At 40.2% G+C, this 27,901-nt stretch overlaps 3 protein-coding genes and 1 long non-coding RNA gene across 8 annotated transcripts in view; 1 reads left to right on the forward strand and 3 right to left on the reverse strand.

Moving 5' to 3' along the window:
* The window catches only part of ep400 (E1A binding protein p400), a 29,238-nt gene extending 20,694 nt beyond the window's left edge, over positions 1 to 8,544 (reverse strand). For 3 of the 5 annotated variants that reach the window (XM_079349404.1, XM_079349403.1, XM_079349402.1), the window contains exons 1-11: positions 8,355 to 8,544; positions 5,589 to 6,943; positions 5,379 to 5,486; positions 5,188 to 5,269; positions 2,731 to 3,140; positions 2,349 to 2,648; positions 1,721 to 1,906; positions 1,453 to 1,593; positions 1,272 to 1,350; positions 1,075 to 1,112; positions 935 to 992 (exon numbers count right to left, since the gene is read on the reverse strand). In XM_079349404.1, the coding sequence (XP_079205530.1) occupies positions 935 to 992; positions 1,075 to 1,112; positions 1,272 to 1,350; positions 1,453 to 1,593; positions 1,721 to 1,906; positions 2,349 to 2,648; positions 2,731 to 3,140; positions 5,188 to 5,269; positions 5,379 to 5,486; positions 5,589 to 6,908 (2,722 nt within the window). In that variant the 5' untranslated portion in view covers positions 6,909 to 6,943; positions 8,355 to 8,544. The remainder of the gene's footprint in view (positions 1 to 934; positions 993 to 1,074; positions 1,113 to 1,271; positions 1,351 to 1,452; positions 1,594 to 1,720; positions 1,907 to 2,348; positions 2,649 to 2,730; positions 3,141 to 5,187; positions 5,270 to 5,378; positions 5,487 to 5,588; positions 6,944 to 8,354) is intronic. The other 2 variants (XM_079349406.1, XM_079349405.1) reach the window with 1 other exon arrangement.
* A 251-nt stretch (positions 8,545 to 8,795) lies between these two features.
* Positions 8,796 to 21,267, reverse strand: ulk1a (unc-51 like autophagy activating kinase 1a). Its single transcript, XM_079353937.1, has 27 exons — positions 20,700 to 21,267; positions 20,498 to 20,590; positions 20,378 to 20,419; positions 19,141 to 19,173; positions 19,009 to 19,045; positions 17,741 to 17,914; positions 17,554 to 17,627; positions 17,368 to 17,469; positions 16,078 to 16,136; positions 14,900 to 14,982; positions 14,760 to 14,810; positions 14,577 to 14,665; positions 14,292 to 14,445; positions 14,113 to 14,173; positions 13,870 to 13,959; positions 13,539 to 13,664; positions 13,289 to 13,428; positions 12,778 to 12,878; positions 12,491 to 12,612; positions 12,152 to 12,267; positions 11,663 to 11,791; positions 10,992 to 11,146; positions 10,696 to 10,871; positions 10,480 to 10,598; positions 10,109 to 10,266; positions 9,885 to 10,020; positions 8,796 to 9,779 (listed from the first exon to the last, which is right to left on the reverse strand). The coding sequence occupies exons 1-27, from the start codon at positions 20,787 to 20,789 to the stop codon at positions 9,736 to 9,738; spliced, it is 2,754 nt and encodes a 917-aa protein (XP_079210063.1). The 5' UTR covers positions 20,790 to 21,267; the 3' UTR covers positions 8,796 to 9,735.
* On the forward strand, positions 19,182 to 20,225 carry LOC306830473. Its single transcript, XR_013779963.1, has 2 exons — positions 19,182 to 19,314; positions 19,360 to 20,225. It is a non-coding gene; the product is annotated as an uncharacterized lncRNA (long non-coding RNA).
* Positions 21,268 to 22,068: 801 nt separating the features above from the next.
* The window catches only part of adgrd1 (adhesion G protein-coupled receptor D1), a 34,578-nt gene continuing 28,745 nt past the window's right edge, over positions 22,069 to 27,901 (reverse strand). Inside the window, exons 19-25 of the mRNA XM_079339035.1 lie at positions 26,497 to 26,563; positions 26,185 to 26,251; positions 25,936 to 26,027; positions 24,391 to 24,517; positions 24,237 to 24,278; positions 24,001 to 24,093; positions 22,069 to 23,915 (exon numbers count right to left, since the gene is read on the reverse strand). Of these exons, the coding sequence (XP_079195161.1) occupies positions 23,820 to 23,915; positions 24,001 to 24,093; positions 24,237 to 24,278; positions 24,391 to 24,517; positions 25,936 to 26,027; positions 26,185 to 26,251; positions 26,497 to 26,563 (584 nt within the window). The 3' untranslated portion in view covers positions 22,069 to 23,819. The remainder of the gene's footprint in view (positions 23,916 to 24,000; positions 24,094 to 24,236; positions 24,279 to 24,390; positions 24,518 to 25,935; positions 26,028 to 26,184; positions 26,252 to 26,496; positions 26,564 to 27,901) is intronic.

A 27,901-nucleotide genomic window follows, 5' to 3' on the forward strand; every position in this document is an offset into this window, starting at 1 on the left:
CTGAAAAAGAGCCTGTGATCTGCCAAGTTGTCAAAATTGCCCGTCAAATAATTCTTGGAGTAGACTATAGAATCCCTTTATTTCACACTACTACCCACTCCGTTTGTGCTCTGAGGAAAGCAGAAACAGGTTTTGAAACGTTCAACTGGCAACATTTAAGATTTGATGAGAAACAGAATTCCTTCTTTAGGACTAAGAGAGCCATGTCAAGCTTTGTGCTCTCATCCGTCAGACTTATGAACGACTGATCTCTTTATTCCTGTAACCCTAGAATCTTCTGCATTATTTAATGCTCATCTGTCATGCGTCATTAGTTATGGCCTACAAGCTTCACTCACTCAGGACAGTCTGATTGCACTTTGGATGTTGATATGTGATACGTGTATGTGTGTGTGTGTGCGTGCGGTCATTCATATGAACTGTGTTCCTGTTTTACATGACTGACGTTCCTCATGGATAAATAAAGTTATTTGAATGTATAGGCAGCATAATGAAAAGAGCCCAGGATGGTGACTCTGCACGAACATGACAGTCAAATATACAGGTTTACATACAAACTAGTTTATTGCTTTAAAAAGAGAATGTAGATTGTAAATGTTGATGTTGAATGTTGCCTTTTTTAAAATAACATTTTACCCGTACTTGTTTAAACAGGTTTATAGTTCTGTATGTTGTCATATAGACTGAAAACACAAACATCATTCCATCTCAGTTTTTGTGAAATTCTGTGAAATTGACCATAAACTTCACATTTTAAGTTGTATTCTTCAGTTCATCAGAAATCTGAAGAGGTGTCATTGATAAATGATAATAGCATAATCATGTCACTGTTATTGTGGGCCATGCATCACATATCAAATCTAATCGTGAGTTACCCTTCAAACACCTACTTCATGTTTTTTTCTTCAATGAACCTTGATTATTTGGAACTCACCATCGTCATCAACAAGAGATGAACTTGACTTCCTTTTTTTAGCTGAAGTTCCCGCCTCCTATAAAAAACATAAAAATTGAATTAAAAATACAAATAAGATGAAAGAGTTCCATTTTGGAGAGTGTCAGCGCCACACTTACCTCTTTATCACCTTTCATGACTGTTGACTGACCGGGTACTGTAAGACAAAGAAGTTGAATTGAAAACTTTAAAAAGGCACTTTAGGTTGAGTACGATGAGCTGAGTTTTTAGCCCAGAGTCAATGGTTTGGTAATTAAATGTTTTGCAAACTTTTTATGAGTTTAGTTTTTTTTTTATAGTTGTTGGAAGGACATACCTTTGGCTGAGGCTTTTTGTAAGCTGAGTGCTTTTAGTCTCTTCTCATAAAACTCAAATTGCAATTTGATTTCAACAACCTGACAGAAAAACAAACAGAATTCAGACTGTTACAAAAACTATTCAAACATACAAATCATTCGCAGGCTAAACGATAAAGAACATATGAATAATGAACATACCTGCTCAATGTTTGACCAGAAAAATTCCACCTCTCTGGCAATTGTGCTGGCAATGTGGCGATGATGAATTTCCCTTTCTCTCTTTGACCTCTCTTCACTTTTTTTCTGCTCTTGGTGGTGACGGGCACAGGTGCGAACAAGCTGTTAGGAGACACAGGTGAAAGAAAAACATGACATCAGTTTTTTTTTGGTCTTTTTGGGGGGGGGGGGGGGGTTGGAGTAGTTTGTAATTTGAATTATTTAATGAATCATTCAATCTCTGTCGTACCTTCTTAGCAGCAGCTTCTTTCCATCTCCTCTCCTGGGCAAAATCAGCTGCCATCCACTGCATCTCCTCCAGGAGATAGTCCCAGTGGGACTTTGGACGTGACGCTTCAACAAGCTTTGGGAGTCTACTGGCTGACCACTGGCCCTCTTTCCTCAGCTCAGAGATGCGTTGATGCACTTGACTCTCCTGGGAAAATAGAAACAGCATGTGACATCAGTGTAGAAATCGTGATCATTCAATTCAATTTAGTTGCTCAGATATCAAACTGCTAAATTTGAATGTACCCTAAAAGGTCGTGTTTACACCAGCCATTGATTTGCTTCTTGAGTATTCAAATGGCGAGCAGACGTCTTTTTGTATGTTAGATTTTACAGGGATGTGATTGGCATCAGACAAAGAAGCAGGAGAGCATTTATCCTGAATAATCACAACCCTGGTTTCACCTCGTCTTAGCATGGGTCTCCACATTTTATGCAGCTTTGAATGTGGTCCGACTGATCGGACTTCAAAAAATAATCAATACATCTTAAGTGTCTTAACACCTGTGCTTTGGGCTGTCCAGTTTTGATTCCAGTATTAATATTAACACCAAGTGTAAACAGGGATCAAGTGCGCTTTTTGGACTCACCAGTTTGGCCTGCTCAACATGCTTATCTTGGGAACCCTCCTGGGAGGTCTGCATGGTTGCACTTTGAGCAAAGCCAGCCATTTTGACAGTGGATATGCCATTGGTTCCACTCAGTTTGGACTGGGTGCTTGGGTTGATGTTAGCAGCATGAGGACGAAGTGGGTTGGCAGTGTGCGGGGACGCGACAGGATTGGGAGAAGAAAGGGGAGCAGGAGAAATGGATGTCATGGATATTGGGTTTGTCATTATCCTCTGAACTGGCTGGTTTGACTCTGTACCGGGGCGAGCAAGTGTGACCGTCTATAGAGGAGAGAGAAAAATACAAGTTTAAAGCTCACCCGCAGTCTTATGATCCAGTGATTCTTAAAAACTGTATTTATACTTTTTGAAGACGACTGACCGCCTGTCCTGACTGAAGAACGGCCTGGGATTGTTGCTGCTGGGGCTGCAGCTGGATATGAAGACCTGGCTGCATCTGTTGTTGCAGCTGGGCCTGTAGCTGTGTGTGGGTGTTTACTGTGGCCAGGACAGGCCCACCTCCCTGCAGCTTCACCTGTGCCAGCTGGCCACCAGTCTGAGCTGTGTTCTCCACTAAATGAGCCTGCTGGGAGAGTGTCATTGACAGGCCCGCCATAGGGAGAGTACCTTGCGGCAGCCTGCCGGGTAGCTGGGGAGGAGGTGTGTGCAGACTGGCTGCATTCTGCACTGGAGGTCCTTTGGATGGGTCATATTGTTGCTGGTTCTGCTTCTGTCCCGCAATCTGGACTGCTTGAGGAGTAGGCGGCATCCCGCCTGTACACATAGTAACCAAATCATAGGACAAACAAAGGGGTGGTATAGAGAGTAACACACAGAATGATTATAAGATCAAGCTTGTCATCCCAAGTCAAGTCTTTTAAAATGTCCTTCTGTCATTGCAATGAGGTAAAACAAAGGTTTTAAAAGTGCTTCGTAGGTCTTCTTGTGTCTTATTAAGAAACAACTTTCAAGAATTATATCTTTAGGCTTCTCAGTAGATCATTAAAAAGTTGTTTTAAACTTTTAACGATGGTTTAAGTTTCAGCTATTAGATCTCATTGGGTCCTTTTGCCTTAATGAACAAGATGTACTGTATGATTTGAAAGTTGTTTACTACTTCCTGATGATAAGAGCAGAAACTAATGAGAGTCATACAGCAAATGGTTACAGAAGAAATGAAATCAATGTGAAAATCTACATGTCTCTCAAATAAAATACTACTTTGATCAATGCAAAACCAAAACATTGTATTTCAAATGTTGAGATAGAATGTGCTTAAAAAACATCAAAGAAATCATACGTGCAATAACAGAGGGTTTTAGAGAGGAATATAGAAATGTTACAAAGGAAAGAACAGCAGAAACAAAGAGACAGGGAGAATTAAGGGAAAATATATAGAGCAGACACTCACAAAAACACTATGTTGGCATGCATGAAGCAATGTCACTAGCGGTAAAACGAGGCATCTCGATGCCTCGTGTAGCGACAAAGCACAGAGGTGAGCAAAAGGACACACATGGGGTCTTGCAGACAGCGGGCCTGAGCGGAGCTGTGCACACTAAAGCAGCACCTGCCTTACCTCCCTGCACGTCACACCACCTTGTCTAGAAGCCATCAACAACTGGCCCTGACTCACCCACACCACCACCATCGCAAAAACCTGTGCCGTGAACGCAACTCCTCCACATGATCCCCCTCCTACTTAGACTGAGGGAAAGAAGCCAAGTCAGAACAAAATGCCATGAAATAACATGGAAGGAAATCAACTAAATGAGAACATGACAGAAAGAAAAGACAATCTTGAGGATGTAACGCATGAAGATTGATGATGTTGAATCCTTGTTGATTACACAAGGAGAGACACGCGGAGAGGGGAAGACTTGAGAAGGAATGCAATGGGAAACCAAACGGAAGCATGACACGTGGATTCATAAAATGGGAAAACAAGCAAACACCCATTGGAGAGTGAATCTTTTTCACACAGGGCTCCCACTTTCTGTGATCCACCGCCACATAAGATGAAAATCCATCTGAACGGACAAGAAGATCGGTCCAAACAAAGATGACGAACAGGAAGAAACTTCAGAAAAGAAGAGATGGATAACGACTGGTGAACGATAGATATAACAAAAAAGGGAAATCATAAGACATGGCATCTTCCCATTGAGTGGCTACTCTTCTTCAGACTTGGATTTCCTTCTTCCCCATTAATCATGACAGAATGAGAGAGCTGTTGCTGGTACAGCTAAGCCTGAACTTCCTGTGGACTGCTGTGAGTCTGCTGTGGATAGCAGAAGGATGAAGAGCTGTTTGCTGATGCTGCTTGAAGTTTGTTTGTCGAAGATGAAGTTGTGATTCAGTTTTTAAAATCTCCTTTGCTTGATGAAGGGGATAAGTCCGGCAGCATCGAACAGAACAAAGAGCGGCCTGGTAGTAGCACTCCTACCTTGCGCAGTTGGCATAAGCTGCTGGAGTGGAACGCCAGTTGATCCTAAAGGACCTACACCAGGATGCTGGAAAATCAGCCCATGGCGACCAACGTCAATCCGGGACCTCTTAGCCTGATCTGGGATTTAAAACACACAATACCCTCATAACGCAAAACAAAAGCACTCTGCACAGAGCAATGACCTTCTGCAGACCTTACAGGTCACCTCTCCTTCCTCCGGTAAAGACTTCAACACAGAGCGCTAGTAGAGGATGCCAAATATCTAAAAGCAGAAGCAATTAGAGGGAAAAAAGAAAACCAACAGAAAACAAAGCAAACGGGGAGGAAACAAAGCAACATAAGAGAGGCAGCAGTTTACGATCCTTGCCCTACCTGCTTGCACCATAGCCTGCTGCCTCTTAAAGGCATCCATGTCTCCAGGGTTTGAAAGGGTGCCAACAGACCCTTGGTGTACCTGCAAAATCAACATCTCAAAGAATTAGTTAAAATATGACAATTAAAAAAAGAAACTGATGAAAATGTTACCAAAATAATCACTTCAAAACAGTGCTGGCGACTAGTACCTGGAACTGCTGCTGGACAGAAAAAGCTGCAGAAACATTGGGAGGAAGCTGTGTTGCTATGGCAACTGGTGTTACTGCTTGGCCATCCTTTCCAGTGACAACCTTTACCTGAAAAACATGCAGATTTGAAATAAGAATTATATCAGTATTCAGTTTTTAAATAGTAAAATTCCTACTTGAGTTCACCAAGTGAGCTAGGCGATGTATTACCTCATCATTAATGACTTCAGACTGTTCCTCTTCCTCCTCTTCATCTTCCAGGTCCAAGTCATTCTGTCTCAGATAAGTATACAAGGGGACACAAGGCTTCTTCTTAAAAGCTAAGTAGTCCATCATGTTTCCTTGGAGGTGCTGCAGAAAGAAGAGCTCAATCAGGTATTCTTTGAACACTTCTTTCAGGCTCTCCATCTTCTTGGTGTGGTGATCCAAGCACTGTTTCCTAAGCTGGGCAATCTCTGGAGACGAAGGAGATATTTCTTCTAACTTTCTTGGAGTCTGCTTCTTCACAGTGCCCAAAGCTATGCTAGTGGATCCGAGGGGATTGTTGGAGATCCCTTGAGTTGAACTAGTGAGGGATGGGCTGGAGGGTGTAATGGAGGTGGGTATACTAAATGATGCTGTCGCTGTGGTTCCTACTCCAGCAACAACACCCTGTGATGTCTTCTCAAAAATCATGGGGCGTGCCAGCTGACCTTGAATGATGCTGCTGATCTGTGGAGGTAGGTTGGAGGTGGTGATGTGACCAGGACTGCTCAGAGTGGGGACAGCAGTTCCAGTGGCCACAGGACTTTGAGGTCCGAGATGGTGGATGGTGCCTCCAGTCTGTGAGTGAGGCTGAGACAGCCGGCGTTCCCTTACAGAGCCTGGTGCTCCTGGAGAAGCTAGCTGTACCTGGCCAGGTGTCGCCTGTGCAATTTGAGCCAGTCCCGTCCCCTCCTGGTAAACAAAGTGGCCGCTTCCTGATGGACTTCCTAAACTTATTTGCCGCACCAACATACCGGCTTCAACAAATCGTGTTGGACTCTGTCCACACAGTGCTGCTGCAGGTGCTCCTGGTCGTGTCAAACCTTGCACAGGGACCGGGCTGTGCTGGGTGGGACTCTGGGGCTGCATGGGCTGGGGCACAGGTGAGGTAACCTGAATATACGAGGATGGAGCATGCTCAAACCTCCACTGAGGTGTAGTATGCTGAAAGCCAGGAGAGGCTGGGTTCTGGATGGGTAGTGGGGTTAGGGTGATCTGCTGGTTACCAGTCACCATCTGTCCTACATTTTGTAATGTGATGTTCATGTTCTGTCCGGTGACTGGGCTGCGACTCATGATTATCTGATAATTGGGTGACTGAGGGGCTGAAGGGCTGGCAGCAGAGGAGAATGTGGTCACAGGTGATTGAGGATGGTTAACTGTAGCTTGCTGTTGTGTGACTGCCATGGTGGGCTGCTGCTGTGTCTCCTCTGCTTCAGACCCACTGACAGATTTTGATCTCTGGAGCTGTCGTTGCATATTCTGCGATCCACTTCCATGGTGCATTGCGTGACAATGTTTCTATGTCTAAACACAACAACCTGTGGAAAGGGCAAAGCAGATCAAAACAAGTGATTTTTGTGATAATAGCAATGCAAGGGTTACTTGAAAAAGTACACCTGAGCATTGTATATTAATTACAAATGGTTATATCAAAATATTCATCTGATTGGGCAAAAGTATGTTGGCAATATTAATTTTTTTGACTGTCAGAGATCATACCATTTTATACCTTTAATATTCCTGTGTCAGTTAGGTCGTACTATAAGCCTGTAGTGTTGTGAGTTGAAGAGCATGAGCGGTTAATTTTAAGATATTCATCCCTATTTATACATTAAACAAACAAACAAAAAAAACTCTCAAAGGACTTAAGTAATCTTAAAGTATCTATTTCTGGATATAAAACAAGAGGAGTGGGAAAAATTACTTGCTCTCTCTCATAAAGTCTTTAATCTAGTTCTGGTTCACATAATGTATTTTAAATAAATCCAACCAGAGGTCCAAATGCATTTACTAGAAATAAAGAAGGCAGTTCCGGGCAGCACAGACCGGACAACTGGCACATCAAGATATGAGAAACAATGCATTAATAATAATAATATAAAATGCACTTTATTTGTGTCAAACAGTTTTAAGAAGAAAATCTTAGAGTGCAACTAGTAAAACAAAAACATTAACAAGAGCAAAGAGTCAGACGATGAACATCAGGCAGAGTTGAGAACCTAAGCATGAAACAAGATACAAAAGCAGTGGTTATAGGGACAGGGATTTTTTTGTGTGTGCAAAATTATGTATTTATTATTATAGCGATGTAAGATAATGCACAGGTATTAATGTTCATAAATTAAGTGGTTTCGTTAAGCCAGTATCAACATCTCGCACAATTATCAGGTTTAATTACAGATAGTATTATGATCGACTGCACATTTAAAAGAAAGGAAATATTTGTCCAACATTGTTATTGATTAAGTTGTTTTAATTCATCAGCTGATCGATACCGGTCATTTGATCGGTTATCGATGATCTATCGGTTACTATGGTGACCATCACAGTCAGAGAAGAGATTTTTTCATGGGAGAACTCGAATTAATCACACGGTGTCGACGTTTTATTTGAGCGTTAAAAAAACAACTTGTAAACATTATTATTATAAGGTTGCTGGTAGAAACGTTCATTGTTGTGCCGTTAACGTCGATTAACGCAAGCTAACGAACAGCCATCCAATGAAAATATAGACAACACCTTAGAGCAGCGTTTGAATAAAATAACCATGAATTAATATAAAAGCCTGTTGTTACAGCTACCACAATGTTACCTGTGCAATTACCTTAATTAATATTACCATTGCTACAGTGCGCGTGCTACTCAATGCTATTTATGTTAGCTTGTTATTGCTAGCAGGCCGGCTGCTAATGAATAAACACATTTTACCCACTCGGTTGGGTTACTTACTGGGAATGGGGCTTCTGTGGTAGATTCATAAATCCTAAGTCATCGTTACAATAAGTCAAATAGAGTAACAAAAAAATTTCCGCGAAAAAATAAAATATCGATATTGCTAACGGCTATTCAATGTTTTGGAGCTAATTTCATTCAGCAACATGGCGACTGCGGCGACCTTTCGAGTGACCCGGATGTAGTACAATCAATGTTCAGGAAGTCGTAACACCGGCGTACGGTTTAATATTTTATTTTTCTTATCTATGGTTTTAACCGTAGACTGTAAATATTTACCAATACATTATTCACTTAACACGTCCTGCTTCATACATAAGTTGTTTTTTTTAACAAACGTATTGTTTAAGTTATAATTCAGTGTTCGTGCAAGTATATAACTTAGAAGTTAACAACTGTTAAATTGATTAACAGTGCACACAAAAAAGATACAGAATATTTCTACAATAAATATTTATTTTTTTCATCAAACAGTGTGCAACAATTCAATTTTGCAAATCTCAACGGCATTCAAAAAGTACAAGTAGAAAACAGCAAATTCCAATCCTAACAAACTTGTTTAGCACTAAAAATTCAATGCGTCATTTTACTTAACGAGTGGACTATCAAGCAAAAATGATGTGCAAATTCATTTATAAAACATCTAACCAAAAAAAAAAAAAAAAAGTTTTCCAACAGCTACAATATAAAAAACTAATTTGCAATCAGACGCCAAAACATCAGCTAAACATGAGTGATATGTTTTGCAGTTGATGTACCTCCAGACTGGAAACATTTCAAATGACAGAGGACATCAGTTTAAAAAAAACACAAGATCTCATTCAAATGTACTTGTTAAAGGCTATGATTTAAGACAATTATACCAGCCTGTGCTGTTCAAAATAGAGGAAAAGCAGGCACATTTTACCACTACTTCAGCTCATTTGTAATATTTGGTCATCTCATCCAAAACATTCTGGCTCTTGATGGCTGGTGAGCTTTTTCACTCTACACATAACACATAAGCTTCACAACTGAAGAATCTTTGTTTCAAGTAAAACCCATTACATATCAGTTATAGTTGATCTGATTGTCTATGTGCAAACACAAAACACACTAACTTACAGTCTGTAACAAAAAACCTATTGAAAACAAGTTACCTGATCAAAGTGTCCAAACAATCTGTTGTCAAAAAAAGGACTTCCAGTCTTTTCTGTGCATTTATGTAAATATTACAGACTGGCTGGAGGGGGGATCAGAGAAGATCCTCTACTGGTCATTTCCCTTAAGACGGATCAAAGTGCTTTGTGTATTGACAGACTAGTCCATCAGCATTGAAACGATGAGGAAAGATAATACAGTTGCTTGTAGACGCATTCCCGGGGGTTCATGAATATTGTTAAGACTGCAGAGCAGAAAGGCGTCGCTCAATACATTGCTTACCTGAGAGCAGAGAGATTAAAAATTTAAGATTAGAACAAAATCTGCCATGTATCATGTAAGGTAATCCATCTCTGTTTGGTCATTTAGTTTTTTACTGCTACTTACATTTATCAACACTGTCAATGTCCTTTTGCTCAGTGATGATTCGAGACAGACCTTCCATTAGCAAGAGGGCCTTATGGTAGCGCTGGACTGATGCTGTACCACAGTGGAACATCTCGTCTAAAGCAGCAGACTGTACCTGAATACATCAACAACACAGTTTAGATACATTAATATACTGATGCCAACTGTGAATATCAGTGTCTCCTGGTGTGCTGTGTGCTCACCATGTGCATGGTTTGGCTGTAGATGAGTTTCTCTGCTGTGAGTCCATTGAAGCGCTCCATCAGTTTCTGTTTGTCGAGCAAGAATGTCTGCAGTCGATGGTTGAGTGAGCGACAGTATGTCACACAGTTCTTGTACAATTCGTTGAGCTTCCTGATGACTGCACACCAAAAATAAAATATTGAAAATAAATGTAATAAGACATTAGTAGTAAAGCCATGAAAGGATCAAGCTGTTCTCTGTAAATTATTAATACAATTGTATTTCAGACTTAAAACTAAATTTCCTCTATATATGACATACAACAAACTCTAAGTATAACTAGATAGTTGTAGATTCTTGATATACAAAAACCAGAGATTACAAGTCTCACCTTGTTTGACTGTAGCAGAGGGAACGAGTCGGCCTTGTTTGATGTTGTCTTTTGCTGTGTGCAGGGCCGATGACAGAAACTCCTCAGCCTTCATGTACAACACTAACTCTTCTGCATAGCTGGAATATGCACATAAACACAGAAAAGTCAGTCCCAATATAATCAGTGAAGAAAGGGAGAAGCTGAGAAAATACAAATAGCTTCATGCCTTTTTACCTCCATTCTTTACTGAGAAGGCTGATCTGATCAGTCACTAAGCTCTGCTCCAGAAATGAAACATCAGGACTGCTTATAGTTTCAAGGCCCAAGTCCTTAGAAGAAGCCAACTCCATGACACAATGGACGAAAGCCAAGATGAAACGCAATTCACTCAGGATGTCTGTATGAGCCTGCTGTGAAAAGATCAAATCTCAACTCTGAATTTGTCTTTTTTTTTGGGGGGGGGGGGGTCATTTTCTTTCTGTCTCTAACTTGAGTTCACCTCAGGGCATCAAAACAGTATTGGTCTGTACCTCCATCAGTGTATCTTCAGGAAGCTCCGGAGGATGAAACACCAGACTGCTGTGAGGAGTAGCATCCATAGCTTCAGTCTCACTGTTTCTGCGGCTTCCTCCCTGAAGCAGACGACTGTTGAGAAGCCAGGCTGAGTTCATGTAGCTGGGAGAACCTGCAATTACACAAGTTAAAAAAAAAGGACCAGAGAAGGAGAGTAAGCGATTACACATACGGATTTGCTGTTGCCAAGGGACTGTAATTTTTCATTGTGGTACTTTTTTTTTTTTATTTCTCTATTTTCTATTTTCCCTGAGGGATTCTGGCTTATCCTGCATTTTTATCTAGATGGATTGATTTTCACTTTACGAATCCATTAAATGCATAAAGAAAATGTTATCTAGTATGTTAAAACACTTGGTAAACCTTACTTTTAAGATGCTGTAACAAAGTTATTATTATTATTATCATAGCAACTACCCCAATCTTGCATTTACCTTAAGAAGATTTGGCTAACCACAAAGGCTCTCAGTACTTGTAGTTAGCAGGGTTATTTTGTAAATGCAAAATAACTTACTCTGCAAGATCTGTCTTAAAAACTCTACACTGGAAAAAAACAAAAAATAGAATAAAAGCAGAAATAAACCATCTACAGTGATGTCAATATGTGGACAATGTTTGGGATACTAACCTAAAAACATCCTAGAGACCACAGCATCAGGAGGAGTGTTTGCTTTGGAGGGGGAAGAACCCATTGTGAAGATTGTAGGTGGAGGGCTGTCTGTGAACTGCAAGCCTCTGTGAGAACCAGTAGGTGGAGCTGTTGCAGGGGGAAAAAAGGAGTTTATGTCAGATAGAAAGACGTCTTCGGAAAATACAAAAAAAACACATTGAATTAGATACTATGTATTAAGCATTTATTCACTGCCTCCCAAATGATATGTGTTCATTTCTCAGAAATGTTTTCATTGCATCATAAAGGTTGCCCAGTGCATTATTTTCCTGTTGTATTTCTCATAAGTTTCCGATTACTATAGAAGCCTTGCTACCTATTTGTGGTAAGATATGTACCGATCTTTCTAAATCTAGAATAGGAACACAGTCTCAAACACGTGTGAACAAAGACACAGTATATGTAAATAATTCCAATGGTTGGCTTTATCCTGCTTTATACTGGTACCTGTTATATCCATGCTTCTGTCACAGTTGAGGCTCTCCACACTTCCTTCTTCAATAAGATGAGCTCCAAAGGCGGCTTTAAGCAGCATGTCAGACAACCTGCCTGTGCTCAGCGATCTAGAAATCAGATACAGACACAGACACCGTTGATAGCATTTAATCATTTAACACATGCAAATCATTTACACTGTGTGACACGATTGCATGCCAGATGGCAGGTTTACGTATGAATGAAAAAGTCTCGTTGAAGTGTGGACTATTTACATAAACACGGAAATATGATATCACAGTCATATCACAAGTGTATACTGATATAGAATTAAGATTATGCTGCCTGTACCTTTTAAAAGGGCCCTTTTTATTGGCTGATTTCCTGCTGAAATTGGTCTGGGAAGCAGCAGATGGATCGAGGGATTTCAGGTCTGGGACTGTTCTGGTTCGGTTTGGCATCCTTGATTTAACCTAGATATAAAAAGACATTGATGTTCTGAATTGGAAATTACTTATTACATGCACAGTAAAGATTAGATTTTTCTGCATCAGCAGAATGTACTTCTGCTATTCTTAATCCTAAAGCATGAGCCATGTAATGTGTGTGTGTGTAATAGAGATCTTTTTGAGGCTGACCTTTGGGCTGCTGGTTTCCTGCATGTCAGGGGATCCAGTGAGCAGTCCAGTTCTTGTGCTGAAGGGGAGCGTCTGCTCTGAGGTCTTTGCAGTCATTCCCACTGAAGCACAGAATATTATAAATGTTATGCCGTAAGAAGTAAAAGTGATTCAGGCCTGTTTGAAGTGGTTTGTGTTCACAGAATGAAGCAAGCTAAGACACGTTCTCTAGGTGTTGTCACAACACTTTTAAAAAAAAGCAGATGAGCCCTCAAGAAGGAAAGTTGGTAGGGAGAAAGTCAAACTGCAACACTTTATCAAAAAAACATCTCCAGGAATCCAGCTAACATGGAATTGTTTTTAACACTTAAATGGCCCAAGTGGCCAACAACAAGTCACCCTGCACTTTTAGTGAGTGAATCTGAAGACATTTGAAAGAGACAGTTGCTGTAGAAGACTTCTTTGAAACAATCCTTGGATAGAAAAAGAGCCATAAAAAAAACCCCAACAAAAATCCATAACAGATGCGTACCTAGTGGGGAAGATGATTGTGGTTGTGCACCTCCAATTGACAGTCTTGGGAAGTTGACGTCAGATCCCAGACCTGCAGCCCTATAGCCTCCATATTGGGGGGAGTTTTCCGCGCTGCTGCCGCCACAGCAGAGTGTAACCCTAAAGGATGTGAGACACAGTCAGACGCAGGCAGGAAAGAACAGGTGATGACTAAACAACATCAGTTGGAAGCAGGTTCTGAGAAGAGACAGCTGAGCAGCTGTACGTGCCTGGTGGAGCCGTGAAGGCCGGTGGGGTGCAAGTTCTGCTCCATGCGCTGGTAGTTTTGGATCTGAGTCGGGACAGGAATGGGCAACGAAGGGCTGCCGTGCGGACCGACTAATTCAACAGGTTTGCTGCATGGTTGAAGGAGGAAGCAAGAGGAAAAAGAGACAACACAGTAATGTGCAGTTAGGAAGGATTTTAATGGAATTATAAAGAACAGTAGGGAGCGTCATTTCCCAGATTGTACTTTAGTGATTTTACATGTAACACTCAAGTCAATAATTTATCACAGATATTATTATCTTCAAGGAACCACAATCTGAGGTTGACTCTCACCTTGCAGGTTGCGAGGGAGAGTGTCGCTGGGGAGTGGTTGGCGGTGTCTTTCCATCAAATCCAGGGCTTCTCTCAACCAGTTGTGAGCTCCTAAAAAGAGGATATACAATAAGTTAGCTTTATCTGTCAAGGAAATACGGTATTCTATTTGAACTCATATTACACCTCATAATAAGAAAGCAAGTAATGCCTTTGTTTAGAAAATAGCTGTATAAAATCCTGTTTATTTTAGTAGTTACTTACCCACTGTAAATCAGGCAACTCTCAACAGGTGACTCGACTACAACATCACATGTGTACTCATCTACACAGCAGAGAAATAGAAATAGTCAGACACCTTGTACTGCTGTGAAGAAAAACCGTAATAACAAATATATATATATATATATATATATTTAAAGGCTGAGACCTAAAAATCTTACTTGAAAACTGTGCAGGTACCATGACATATTCCTCCAGGGAAGAAGAGATGTTCCTGCTGTGCTGATTGGCTACTTCTTTCAGCATGAGGACAGGGGAGTCCTGTGGAGCTGCGGTGGCTTTGGGCTGCAGTCGGTGCATCTCTCCATCGGAATGCTAAAAAAAAAAAGGACTGTTTAAATCAAACATAAAATTTATTATCGGAAAAGATGCGCTCTGGTTGTACATTTCATGTATTTTACAGAGGAATTTTGAGTTTTAAATCCATCAAAGAAAGTGTCACACACTTGAGGGGAGGCCAGATGTGATGTGGAGGAGCTGCTGGAGGAGCTGGCTGAGCCTGAACTGGGGTAGGAGAGCATGGGAGCAGGAGAGCCTGTCCAAAAAAGCATAAACATTCTTGTCTTAGGACAAAAGCTATAGCACCTTTACTAAATCTAAAACATCAAAAGACAAGATGTAGTCCGTACATTTCTTTGTGGTTGAGCTTGTCTCCAAGAAAGGATGGTGGAAGAACTCGTCTGCAGATGCAAAAACAAGTGAGTGTCAAAGTCTTTAGACAGTGTATCAATTAGAAGAGCTTCTGACTATGAAAAGAGTGGAGGTTTACCAAAGCTGATCCGTTCTTTGTGGTTTCTCTGCAGCAGCCCCAACAGAAGGTGTCTGAGCTTACGAGAAGTCTCCTTTGGGATGCTGGGAAGATGAACGTTTCATAAATAATAATTAGGGAGAACACTGCACGGGTCATCAATAGAAATCTTCTATGAGGGAGACTATGTTTTTAATGTTTGATCATCAGATCAATCCAGGACAAACTGGAAAACGTTGGTGTGTAAATCTTTACTCGTAGCTTCAAACAGTGCTAATGTGTGTAGCATTGTTCCCCGTGTGCATTCTGTTGAGGTGTCAAAATAATTATTGAGGTCACTTGCATAAATTCAGAGTGAGCTGGTAAATATGTGGATTTTTAATCTAATTTACAGCTTCAGTGCAGAACCGCAGGGCGTCATGACGACCAGAGCCCGTACAGGTTGTGCGTGTGTGTGTGTGTGTGCGAGAGTGTGTGTTTACGTCTGACTGGAGCTATTTGGGTCATGTGGAAAATGATAGCAGTGCAGACCGCTAGCTGGCAGCCCAGAGCAGGTTATATATAGAGTGACATGAAAACAACAAACCATGCCTGCTCACATAAAAACAGGGGCCTATGTTATAACCTGGCTTTATCAGGGACAAAGATAAGCAGGACCACGAGCCAACACACAGGCTGGCTACAGCAGGAAAACAACCTTCCCTTCTGAAAGGGACAGATTCAGTGTTTAAATTACTCTCTCTAGCAAAAACAAAGCTATGTGCTAAGTGATATCAGGTCTTCATGTTTCACACCTCATGGTGAGATTTAACAAACCTTGCACACTGGATTTAGCGTAATATTTTGGTACATTTTCAACTACCAATCATGTTAAAGGGACTGATTTCAGAAACTTCAGGTCAGGTGTCTGTATCATTTTCTTCCCCATGAGGATTATTTCACTTGTCACTGCGCCTCATTCAAAGTGTTGCGTAAAGTCTCCCATGTGCACACGGAACGTCATGCACAAAGTTAAGAGCGGACACAGTGTCAAAGAACCGTCAGTAAACAATCATCATCAGACAGAATCCGGAGAAGACAGATCTACAAGTAAAGCTGTTTACATTTATTTTTTTCTGTCCTCCATCTGTGTGTGTTGTGTGTGCTGAGTGTATTTACTGTACGCGTGTTGCCGTGGGGTCGTTCAGGTTTGAACTTACCTGGGTAAGAGGGTCATGTTGCTCTCATAAAAAAACCGAAGCTCCTGCGGTGTGCTGGCCTGTACAAACACAAACAGAAAAAAAGATAAGTGCACCTGTCGACAAACAATAACTTTATTTATCAGTAAAATCGGATTCTTCTCAGGGCTAATCAATTAATCATTGTTTCTATAAAATAATAAAAAAAATAAACATGCTGAGGTATCTTCTGAAAGCAAACTGTGGTGTTTCGTTGATTCTGCAAAAATAACAATTAAAAAACCCCAATACTCGTTCACTATCATGAATAACAAAGAACTTCAAACAAGCCAATGTTGGAGAGTTTTGCTTGAAAACTGAAGAAAAAAAAATCACCCTCAGTCATAAAAATAGTTGGCACTTAGTTTTCTTTGATGGACTACACAGTAAAACAACTAATCACTGCACATTAACGGTAAACAACTGAATTCTTTGAAAAGGCTTCTGTGTGACAGTGATGAACAGTTTGACCATATTAGTGTATATATACACACACACACACGTTATTGAACAGTGCATGTACTCCAAAGATAAATAATAGGTGGCTGTTTGATGATCCCATTGAATGCCACGTGGAAGTTCTTGGAGGCTCCAGGTGAGCCAGCTATGCAAACATCATGAGCATCATCATCTGTCAACCTCATGCTGACCCTTGGACTCTTTTCACCTCACTGCCCTGTCAACGTAAAAATAGAAGCCAATCTTCCCTGTCATCACAGGGAAAATGCTTTCAAGGAAACAGTAACGTAAATAACCTCAGTGGGGTCAAAAGGGGGAGAGTTGTTTTTTTAACTGCTCATAAAGTGGATAATAAAACAGGTGTCACAACTAAGAGACAAAAACATTAGAATGTGTTTTTCAGAAATCACATGTGAAACTAACTGCTAAGGTTTCATCTGAGCAGCCACGTGAACAGTAGAAAGTAATACCCAGGGTTGTGAAACAATGTTTACTGTGGGCTCTGAGAAATGGCAGATAGCCACTTCTGCGTGCCCACCAGTCTGTAAACAAGGCTCTTTACAAACAAGTGGACAAACTGTTCCAGCATTTTCCATCCAGCAACACTGGAAACTAGGATAAGTTTCATGCATCAGGCAGGTGGGGACATTTAATGGATGCTTCTTGGATCATGTTTTTTCTCTGAGTTGTGAAAGGGAGACACCATGTGCAGTTTTACAAGTATAGTGGTTACAGTATGTAACTGTCCCACGTGAGCGTGATGGTTATAGTTTAATCCACTTTCCTTAACACCTAAAATGAGCTCATACTCACATGAAAAGGAGCCTTCCCAGTCAGACACTGGTACACAATAGTACCTATGCTCCACAGATCAGCCTTGGCATCGTAGGTCTGGGACATGATGACCTCAGGTGCCTATGACCAGACAAACAGATTACAGATTAGAGACACAATGACATGCTGGCACAAGAGACTACAGCACAAGATAATAACGCTTACCATGTACATGGGAGAGCCGCACAGTGTGGCTGCCATAGTGTCTGTCTGGAGATGACGTGCAAAGCCAAAATCAGCTGCAGGGCAAGAAACTGATGGTGAGCAACCATACAGAAGAGTACATGTACGGCTACAAACAAAAACAACCCAAAATACGCCCTCAACATATCTAAATGTATGCAAGTAGTACCTAACTTGATGCAGGTGTTTGTGGGACTGGACCTGCGCCCCTCTGGTTTGCAGAGCAGGATATTCTGGGGTTTGAGGTCTCGGTGGAGGATGCCTTTGCTCTGCAGGACCTTCATGGCCTGAGCAATCTGCTGCAGGAAGACTCGGATGGTGTCCTCGCTTAGAGTGCCCTTAGCTGGGGGATCAGAGGGATGAAGGGCGATCCAGATGCATGTTAGTGTTTAGATTAAACAGGTCATTTACCGTTTAGATGTTGTTGAAGAATAAACCAGGTGACTTACAATAATTATTATGAACAAATCCTTAGTTACAAATCTGACTTTTACATCTCATGTACTTTCTTTGTTTTCACACCATCACCCAAAACCTGAAGATGATGTAAGAAGATAATCTAATAACATCAGCGTCACAGCTGTCAGACTTCATGGAAGAGTATTTTGTTTACGATGTTGCCTCATTTGGGAATTATAGTCAAAGCTGTCTGACGTGCTCGCGCCCCTCACCCTCCCAGTACACCCAGTATTAATAGCTGCAGTGTTTTTCCACCGGAGGACAGGGGATAAGTAAGTGACAGATGGGTGAGGTCATGTGGGTGCTCCATGAACCTTGCCAAGTGTGACTGTGTGTTGTGCTGCAAGAAGCTGGATGAGCCTCCTTGCAGAGACACAGAACAGGCTAGAGATGCTACTGGCACATTGGCAGAACCACAACAGCATTTAAATAGACACATGAACAGTGATTGGGTAAATTTAGCCTGAAAATAATCACCTCCACGGGCTCAGACACGTCATCATATTTTGAAATAGGGATTGAAACTTGATGAGTGGAAAATGTTGTCTTGTGAAAAAAGTTTATCACTATTAGAACTTAAAAGTGGAAGAAATATATGAAAGCCAACAACACAGCACCAGTGCTGGTTTTAACATAATATGTAGATGAAACATCTTACTGTATTTATGCAGCTTTGAATTAATCTGACTTTCAATCTTTGAAGTATTGATTAGTATTTGCCCTGTGACCTTTCAGACCTTTAAACCTGAAATGTCATGTTTCTGTTTCCTCAAAATCCTATTATTCCTACAAACCTCTTGTTAATATACACAACTATAAGTAAGTAGCTCCAACATTTCACATGAACGCAACAAGCCTAAAGTGTGGTGTGGTGCAACAGGGAATATTAGACTGAATGTCTCCCTGCACTGACTGTGACTGCAGGTCAAATGGGAAAGAAACAGCCACACGAAGTCTTCCAAGATGTAGCAAACTTACAGTGGAGATACTCTGCTAGGTCACCTCCATTGCAGTACTGAAAAAAAAAAAAGAGACAGAGAAATACGTTGAAAAGGACGCCTCAACAACTCTGCATTGTGAGTAAATGGGATGTGTATTTGCACAACATACCTCCATGACAAGATACACACATCCCCCAATTTCCTGTCCAAAAGAACATATGATATTCAACTTTATTTTAAAGGGATTAGTAACCAACTTAAAGATGAGAATGTGGTCAAAATGTCACACATAGTTCATGGAGAAAAATGGAAATAACTCAAGACTTATACCAGAAGGCCCTGGGTGTATTTTCAGATGTACCCCATGTTACACAACAAATGTCCCCAGCTCATTTCTTAGACTGACTTGACTCTTTTTTTGGCAATTCACCAGAGCCTCATCTAGAAATGCTGGACCTCCTGACGACAGCAAACACAGGGACCTGAAACTTTACCCAGTTCTGACACCTGTCTAGCTCTCTATCCACAGCATCATCCAGGACCCCTCCCCTATTTTACACTATTAATATCAAAGGAGACACAGCTCAAAGAGGTGACATGAGGTGAGAAAGGGAAATGTGAGGTGACTTAAATGTAGGCAAGTAAGTTCCCTCTTATCTGTTTTTTCTACAATCTGGTGAAGCCAACAGGTTTTTTTCATCAGTAAAAATAAAAAGCGAACAACTGAATTAAAAACACCCTATAGATGTTATGATGTAGTGTTAATATTACAGATCATTCAGAGCATTGTTTGTGCTGATTGTGCTGAAGTTGAAATTAACATATTGCAGTATACAAAGGCTTCAGCAGCCTGAGTCAGAGTGTACAATCTTAGTTCATTAGCCCTGCAAGCTGGTGTGTGTCTGAGTGAGACTCTGTTTAGGATCTGTGTTTATTAAGTCATTATCAGACCTGCTGCTCCCTGCCATCTGTTTGAAATACAGTGAGAGATCAGTTAACCCCGTCTGGATATCTGGCAGGTGTTGGTAAGGTGAGAACAGGAAAGAAGCCATACTATCATGCATACTGACGTGCAAGCAAATGGTTAATGTCCTGTGCTATGTGCGACCTATGAGAGGGTTTTTATGTAGTCTATGGCATATTATAAACACCCTATAACCATTTTATGAAATGCTCAAAGATCTTTTAGACTACACTTTTCAATGTTTTACAAAAGTAAATTTGAAGCTATACCCCCAGGTCACGCTTCATAAATTTTTTTTACTACATCCTTGAGCCAAATCTGTAGTTTATCACATAAACCAAACACACATATTATCAACATGTGTCAGCAAAGTCGTTTGCTGTCAATGAATCATTTGTATCAGAGAAAATAAGTCTTAAAAAAAGAAGATCATAATCTTTACCTGATAGTCAAGTAGTCTGACGATGTTTTCATGTTTTAGTTCCTGGAGAAATTGAGAACATGTGTTAATTTAAGGTACACTTAAAAAGTCTGACACAGGTTGCGTTACAAAAAATCTTACCTTTAATATTTTGATTTCTTTACCCAGCAAACATTGCGACTTGGCCAGGTTTTTCTTGTTGATGCACTTCACAGCAACTTCCCAGTCACGTTTCTTGTTAGGTGAATTTTTTAAAAAAAAGGCAAAAAAAAAATGTAGCTCATAAATACACAACAGTGACCTGGAAGATGTAATAAAACACGTATATATATATAAAAGTTACCTCTTTATGTCTTCCTTTGAACACAACTGCAAAGGCACCGTGACCAATCAGGTCTTTCCTGTTGAACTCAAACTTCCCAACAGACTCCATGGAAAATAAAAAAATAAAACTCCTTAAAGTGTCCGAGCAGGTTCAAGAGGTTTATTCTCCCACTGAAACGGATGTACAGTCCCACGAGACTTCCCTCGTGCCGGTAAATCCCATTTCATTGATTAAATACACACGCAAAGAAGCGCCATGGACGAAGACAATAACGATGACAACGTGACAAAGTTTGTCAACAACGAAACTTTTAACAACGTGGGAATATATGTTTGTTAATAATATACTAACGACAAGTAGCGCTCATCATGAGGTTACACTTTTTTTTTAAAGCTAGTACAACCGGTAAAAGTTAAAGAATTCACGTTGGTCTCAGTCGCTGTTTATATTTAGTCACTGAGCTAAGATATTATTGTCTTCCTCACCTTTCTACCCATACGCCAGTGATATTTAGATCTCACGGCGAGCATGCGCAAAGAGTGTGGCAGCTGTTTGACGGTGGGGCATTCAGGGAGACCTGGTAAAATTGTAATTCCATGTTTTCATTGGCTACGACTTATTCTAAATCAGTGGTGTCCAAACTTTTTTTCTTGCGGGCCAAAATTGTCGAGTTAGAATCGCTCACGGGCCACAGGGGTTTTTTTGTTTGTTTTTTTTTAATATTGGAAGGAACTTTTTGTATTTTGACCTGTTCAAAAAATAATGTAAATACACAATAACTAATTGCAGTGGGAAACTGTTGTGTTCTAATTTTTTGGAAAGAATAGTCAGGCTTTTATAGGTCTCCCTCGCTAACATGAAAAAGAAAACAAGAACAAAATATGCCATCTGATGAGGCCTGGGGCCAAAATCTTCTGATTCTTCGATTTGAAGTCAAGGGCCACAAAAAATCCACTCAAGGGCCACAAATGGCCCCCGGGCCGCACTTTGGACACCCCTGTTCTAAATGCTACATCAAGATGGACCCACCTCTAAAAGTTGTACTATTATGGTGGCTAGTTATCTAACTACATCTAATTGTTTATCTGACATATTTTTATATTTCAAAGGTTTATATGACAACCACTTAAAGGTCAAAGACATTTGAAAAAAGAAAAACATGTGTAAAACAAGTGAGTGATTTACAGAATATCATGCCCCATATCTGAAGCTCTTGTACTTCAGCGTCCAGTTCAATCCCCAAAAATGTGTGAAAATGCTTAATTAAAATTCCATCTTCATTCCATCACAGCTTAACCCTAAGAAATGTAAAGGCCTATGACAGAAGTCAATCAGCATTAATGTGAACACATTGATTTAAAACATTGGAATAAGGATGACACAGATCTATTGTCATAAACATTTTATAATAAAGATAACGTGCAGCAAAAACATAGTACCATAAGACAACAATCAGTAAAGGAGCATAGAAAAATGTATACAAAATTAAAACTGACATGATAAGTGAGCGCAGAGTGACATACAGTAAATGTAAATCCTGTTTTAAGGAACCGAATGTTGATACAGTGTAAGATCAATAGTATTTTAAAATATGTAATTTCCCTCAATTCTCACAGTATGTTAAGACAAAAAATCACCCTCATAAAATCCTTCTATTGTTCATATTTCATTGTACAAAAATGTATGAAATGTAAAAGAAATAAGCAACAGATGTAGCTGAAGAAAGACACTATAAAACTTCACAGAATTGTGTGGGGAACACAATGAATATTCACTTTTCCCTAAAAGGCAACACAGCATACAGCAGCTTACAAAGAAGTGAGGTACTGCAAATATACCAGAAAACAGTCAGAGAATTTAAAAGGAGAACAAACTAATTGTTAAGCTGTGACACTCTGCAGAAGACATGATACAGATCTCAAAAATCACTAAATAAATAAATACATGATATCAGAATTACATAAGGTGAAATGCACTGCTACTTTACTAATTATTGTTATGGTGAAGTTGTGTTGTCCTTAAAGTTCGATAATAGCTGTCGGAGTCATGTGAATGTTGAAAAAAGTTCATTCAGGTAAAAAAAAAGGAATTTAACCTCTGTGATTATAATGCTGTTAAGAGCTGGTGAATTGTTTTTTAAGGCATACATCTAACACTACGTATACAGTATTCAAGGAAAAACTCCCCTTGGTCTTTTCTATTCTAGTAATGCACTCGTACCCCACCGTACTCTGAAAAGACTGCTTACCACCTCAAGTTTAATATGTCATCAACAAGTAGATCAAAGCAGACGTAATGTCACAACTATTTTGTCAGACAACATCTCTAATCGCGATGCTTTAATCTAAGGTTACTCTTTGAAATTTTGGGGAGAGAAAACTTGTTAGCCTGCCCAGTGTTCGATTAAAATAACTGCTTCAAAAATAATTTGTGCATACTGAGTATGAAGCAACTGGTCAGCTTGGCACAAGTCCTGGAAACAAGGAAATACCCAGTTTAAATAACTGTTTTGGGTTTGTTTTGCCAGAAGATAGCTTAGCTAGCTTAGAACCGTTATGAGCCTTAAATGAACATGGCTAGCTCTTCAAGCACAAACAAATAACCATGAAACAGTAGCAGGCTAGCTGTTGCCTCTAATTCAAATCTTTGTGCTAAGCTAAGCTATAACCAGCTCCTGGCAGCCACAGTAACCTATAATGTTTGAAACAGATGGTTGCAATTGTTTTTATCTCACTATCTGCAAGAAAGCAAAATACTCCTCTTTGAACAAATGTTAAACTATACTGTTTAATATATTCTTGCCAGTAAGCAAATCAACTAAAATGTCCAAGATGGATGATGCATGCTGTCCTCATGAATCTCTTAGTAACTTTGTTAAACTCCAAAGAAATCCCTGCTTTTGATTTTGGGAACAATGTGTGTTTTTACAATATAAGGCACAGTCCTCAGAGTCTGTTTGTCTTAAAGTGTAAAGTATTTACTTAGCCACACACCTCCTTTGGTATCATTTTCACTTGAGCGGATGAGTGTCCAAATCTTTACATAACATAGTGGAAGAATATTCTGGCCAGTGTTTGTCAGTCTACACTAAAATATTGCTCTCCTGCCACAGACAGAAGTGAGTGAGATTCTGTTTTTCTACACGGCAGAGAGGTCGATTCTATTGGCTGAGTTGGTGCTTTTGTCCCATGTGTTCATCTTGGTTGGAGTCACACCCTCCTTGTTTCCATTCATCTAGAGGTGAAGAGAAAGGGTGTTTAGAGATCAGAGAGTTCTGCTCAGCTTTTTGTTTTAGGAAATCTTTAACGACAACACTCACAATGTCAGAGTTGAACGGTTTCACATTGATGTTTCGGATGGAGCTGCTGGTAAGAGACCACACCTTGGTCTTGTGTTTGAAAGCAGCTCTGACCTTCAGAAAAAAAGGAACAGACAATGGTGAGAAATCTTAGGCAAAACATCTTCGCACTCAAAATATGGGATATCCATTCCCTGCATATTAAAATAAATGACTCCATTCTGTGAAGTGCATGCGAAATTCAGCATAGTACATACCTCAGAGTTAAGCAGACAGTGAAACAAGAAGACAAAGAACCCCTTAAGAAAAAGTAAATAAAGACAATTAACAACAAAAATGCTTTACTGGACATACTGTACGTCATAAATTGCATATTCGGTTAAACAAAAGGTAGAGCTGTAAAGAACATACTTGTAATGAGTTGAATACAGCAAAAATGTACAGGAATGGTAAAGAGTGTGTGTTGACAGCGAGAACGCCAAAGATCCAAGATATACCGAGTATAGGCAGGAGCACAGCTACTGCCTTTGCAGTCAGCCTTGAAAAAAAGCAGAATAACAACATGTTTGAATTAATCACTTGGAGTCGTTCGGTAAGTAGGTATGTACATAAGGTAGGTAGGTAGGTAGGTAGGTAGGTAGGTAGGTAGGTAGGTAGGTAGGTACTGTAGGTAGGTAGGTAGGTAGGTACTGTAGGTAGGTAGGTAGGTACTGTAGGTAGGTAGGTAGGTAGGTAGGTACTGTAGGTAGGTAGGTAGGTAGGTAGGTAGGTAGGTAGGTAGGTAGGTAGGTAGGTAGGTACTGTAGGTAGGTAGGTAGGTAGGTACTGTAGGTAGGTAGGTAGGTAGGTAGGTAGGTAGGTAGGTAGGTAGGTACTGTAGGTAGGTAGGTAGGTAGGTAGGTAGGTAGGTAGGTAGGTACTGTAGGTAGGTAGGTAGGTAGGTAGGTACTGTAGGTAGGTAGGTAGGTAGGTAGGTAGGTACTGTAGGTAGGTAGGTAGGTAGGTAGGTAGGTAGGTAGGTACTGTAGGTAGGTAGGTAGGTAGGTAGGTACTGTAGGTAGGTAGGTAGGTAGGTAGGTAGGTAGGTAGGTAGGTAGGTAGGTAGGTAGGTAGGTAGGTAGGTAGGTAGGTAGGTAGGTACTGTAGGTAGGTAGGTAGGTAGGTAGGTACTGTAGGTAGGTAGGTAGGTAGGTAGGTACTGTAGGTAGGTAGGTAGGTAGGTAGGTAGGTAGGTAGGTAGGTAGGTAGGTAGGTAGGTAGGTAGGTAGATAGGTAGGTAGGTAGGTAGGTAGATAGGTAGGTAGGTAGGTAGGTAGGTAGGTAGGTACTGTAGGTAGGTAGGTAGGTAGGTAGGTAGGTAGGTACTGTAGGTAGGTAGGTAGGTAGGTAGGTAGGTAGGTAGGTAGGTACTGTAGGTAGGTAGGTAGGTAGGTAGGTAGGTAGGTAGGTAGGTAGGTAGGTAGGTAGGTAGGTACTGTAGGTAGGTAGATAGGTAGGTAGGTAGATAGGTAGGTAGGTAGGTAGGTAGGTAGGTAGGTAGGTACTGTAGGTAGGTAGGTAGGTAGGTAGGTAGGTAGGTAGGTAGGTAGGTATCGTTCAGTTACTCGTCAGCAGGTAGTTTGGTAAGTTCTTTATTGTCATTGCTTGGCCAATACATTGACATTTAGTGTGGCAGAAATCCACTCCATAGCAGCATAAAAGTGTGTTTATGAATCAATACAAAAACAGGTTGAAACTATATGAACAAAAGTAATTTCAACTCAAGTATTTCCTCAGATGCTAACACTTTAATTTAAAGACCATATAAAAGTAAAATGCAGAGCACTATAATCAAAAAGTAAGAAATATGGATACATTTTTCACAGTTGTACGGCCTTATGAAATGTAATGTATTGACTGTCATCACAATTGCCATACTATTGCCTTGAGGCATATCATGTAACCTGACAAACTCACTTGACTGCATTGGCGTCTCCATGAACTTTGTAACTCTCTCCACTGATTCGAGAGATAATCCTGGTCACAGATACCAGAATGCCAATATTCACCTGGAATTCAGAGAAAGATTCATTTTTATATGACAGTGTCACAGAAGATTTTACTTTATGTCATTCCTCCAAAATAGAAGACGAGTCTGTAGAGTCAATAATGCAATAAACTGGGAAACGTAAAAACAACAAATGTTAATGAACCCTAATTTCTTACCACGATGACAAACAGAGCTGGTGCCACGAAGGCCCAGATGGCTCCGTTCTTCAGCGACAGCCAGCAGCTGAGAAAGCAAAGGAAGGGGCATAAGAGAGAGAGAAAAATCTCAGTGGGTTCCCTTCCAAGTGAAAAAGCTATAATGTAAATATTAAATGACATGTGTAATTACAGTTAACCTAAAAGCTTTTGCTTGATGGTTTCAATTTTATTCCACAGGTGATGTAACTCTCATGCAATGCCACCAAGATTTGACAGAACAAAATCAATTCCACATTATTTCAGAGATTTCTTTTTTCATGCCATACGTACTTGTCAACCTCGCCGTAGCTATCCAGAGATGATGTCATGGACACTGCACATATTACCAATGGAGAGCCTGATAATAAAGAGAAAGAAACGCACATGTTACACATTAACTGAAAATGTCATAGAGTACCCATGACTGGATTTATGTGTAATGAGGACCCGAGGCAAACAATGTGATGTGAGGCCCTGTTGAACCTCTTTTTGCTTTTTTTGTATTGCATCATGCACCCTGGTATGTTTGTGTCACATTCAAGTGCTATCATGGCGGCTTCACCATGTACTGTATGCTGCATTGATACGTTTTTGCCTATGACAGTTGATGCAACACATTAGCATACTGTCCACTAGGTCAAGCTGGCCAAGTGGGATGATAAATAAAAGGAGTCAAAAAGGAATAAGTATGAACCTATAAAAATATCAGCTCCTCAAACACAAGTTATTTTTGGATGTAAGATCATCTAAACAACCTAGAAACCCTAAAATACTTTCACGAAAGCAACAGACATCCAGTTCATGACAGATTCAGTTCATATAGTGAGCAAAAAATGCCATCATTTCTTGACTAGAGAAAGGGCTTTATTTGAATCAAGGGTTTATTTAACATACACAAATATTACAAAACTTTTTCTGTATGTGCAGCACATGTTGAAAATTGACAATAAAGGTGACCTTGACCTTTTTAGTTGCTTGTGTATGTCCAGAAGAAGTGACTATGTTACATTAAAAATGACTGGTATTTGTTTAAACGTAAAGCCTTCTAGGGGTTTGGTATAAAGAAATCCTTTAATCTTTTGTAAGACTTTTGTGCTGAATAATGTGCTTTAATCCATAAGGAAGCAGAGTAACGTTTTCAGGCACAACTTCACCAACTAGCATGGTGCATGTCAAGTGAAAGGCTCGGAAAGTTCAAAAAGCTCCAGCAACACTTAGTATGAAGCTCAATTTCATTAGACTGAGAAAAACATGTGGGTCTAATAATATCTTCATATACTAGTGTTGCTGGAGCTTTTTGACTTCTTTCATCTTTAATGGAAATTTTGTCGCACAGCTGCTGCTGAGAAAGACAGGAGCGTTAGCCTTTTTTTGGCCCTCTTCTTTTAATAAACAGTAAGGCATGCATATTGTATATGAAAATAATTATACATTTTGTTTATAAAGTGCTTTTTAGGAACTCAGAGAAACTGGACATGTGTTAAAAAGTAATGATAACATGTATACAATTGTGTGAAAACCACTTGGACTTTAACCATCTTTAAAAAAGATCCAGGTGGTGGCCAAGGATGGTCATGGCCTTCTTTGAAATCTGACTGGCTACCTTTGCAGCCAACCGTAAACTATCATTGACTATTTGCCTTGTATGAGGAAGAACTTTTTGGGCTGTGATACAAAGAGCTTCTTGGAGCTTTTG

Source organism: Symphodus melops, assembly GCF_947650265.1.
Source record: "Symphodus melops genome assembly, chromosome: 1".
Taxonomy (NCBI): domain Eukaryota; kingdom Metazoa; phylum Chordata; class Actinopteri; order Labriformes; family Labridae; genus Symphodus; species Symphodus melops.

What these genes read in the sequence shown, in the direction of transcription:
- ulk1a (XM_079353937.1), bottom strand. Translation starts at nt 20,789, where the DNA reads ATGGAGTCTGTTGGGAAGTTTGAGTTCAACAGGAAAGACCTGATTGGT. An exon ending in TCAAAGGAAGACATAAAGAG is followed by an intron (nt 20,591 to 20,699) that starts GTAACTTTTATA and finishes TCACCTAACAAG; the next exon opens with AAACGTGACTGGGAAGTTGC. An exon ending in AACATGACCCTCTTACCCAG is followed by an intron (nt 14,983 to 16,077) that starts GTAAGTTCAAAC and finishes TCATCTTCCCAG; the next exon opens with CATCCCAAAGGAGACTTCTC.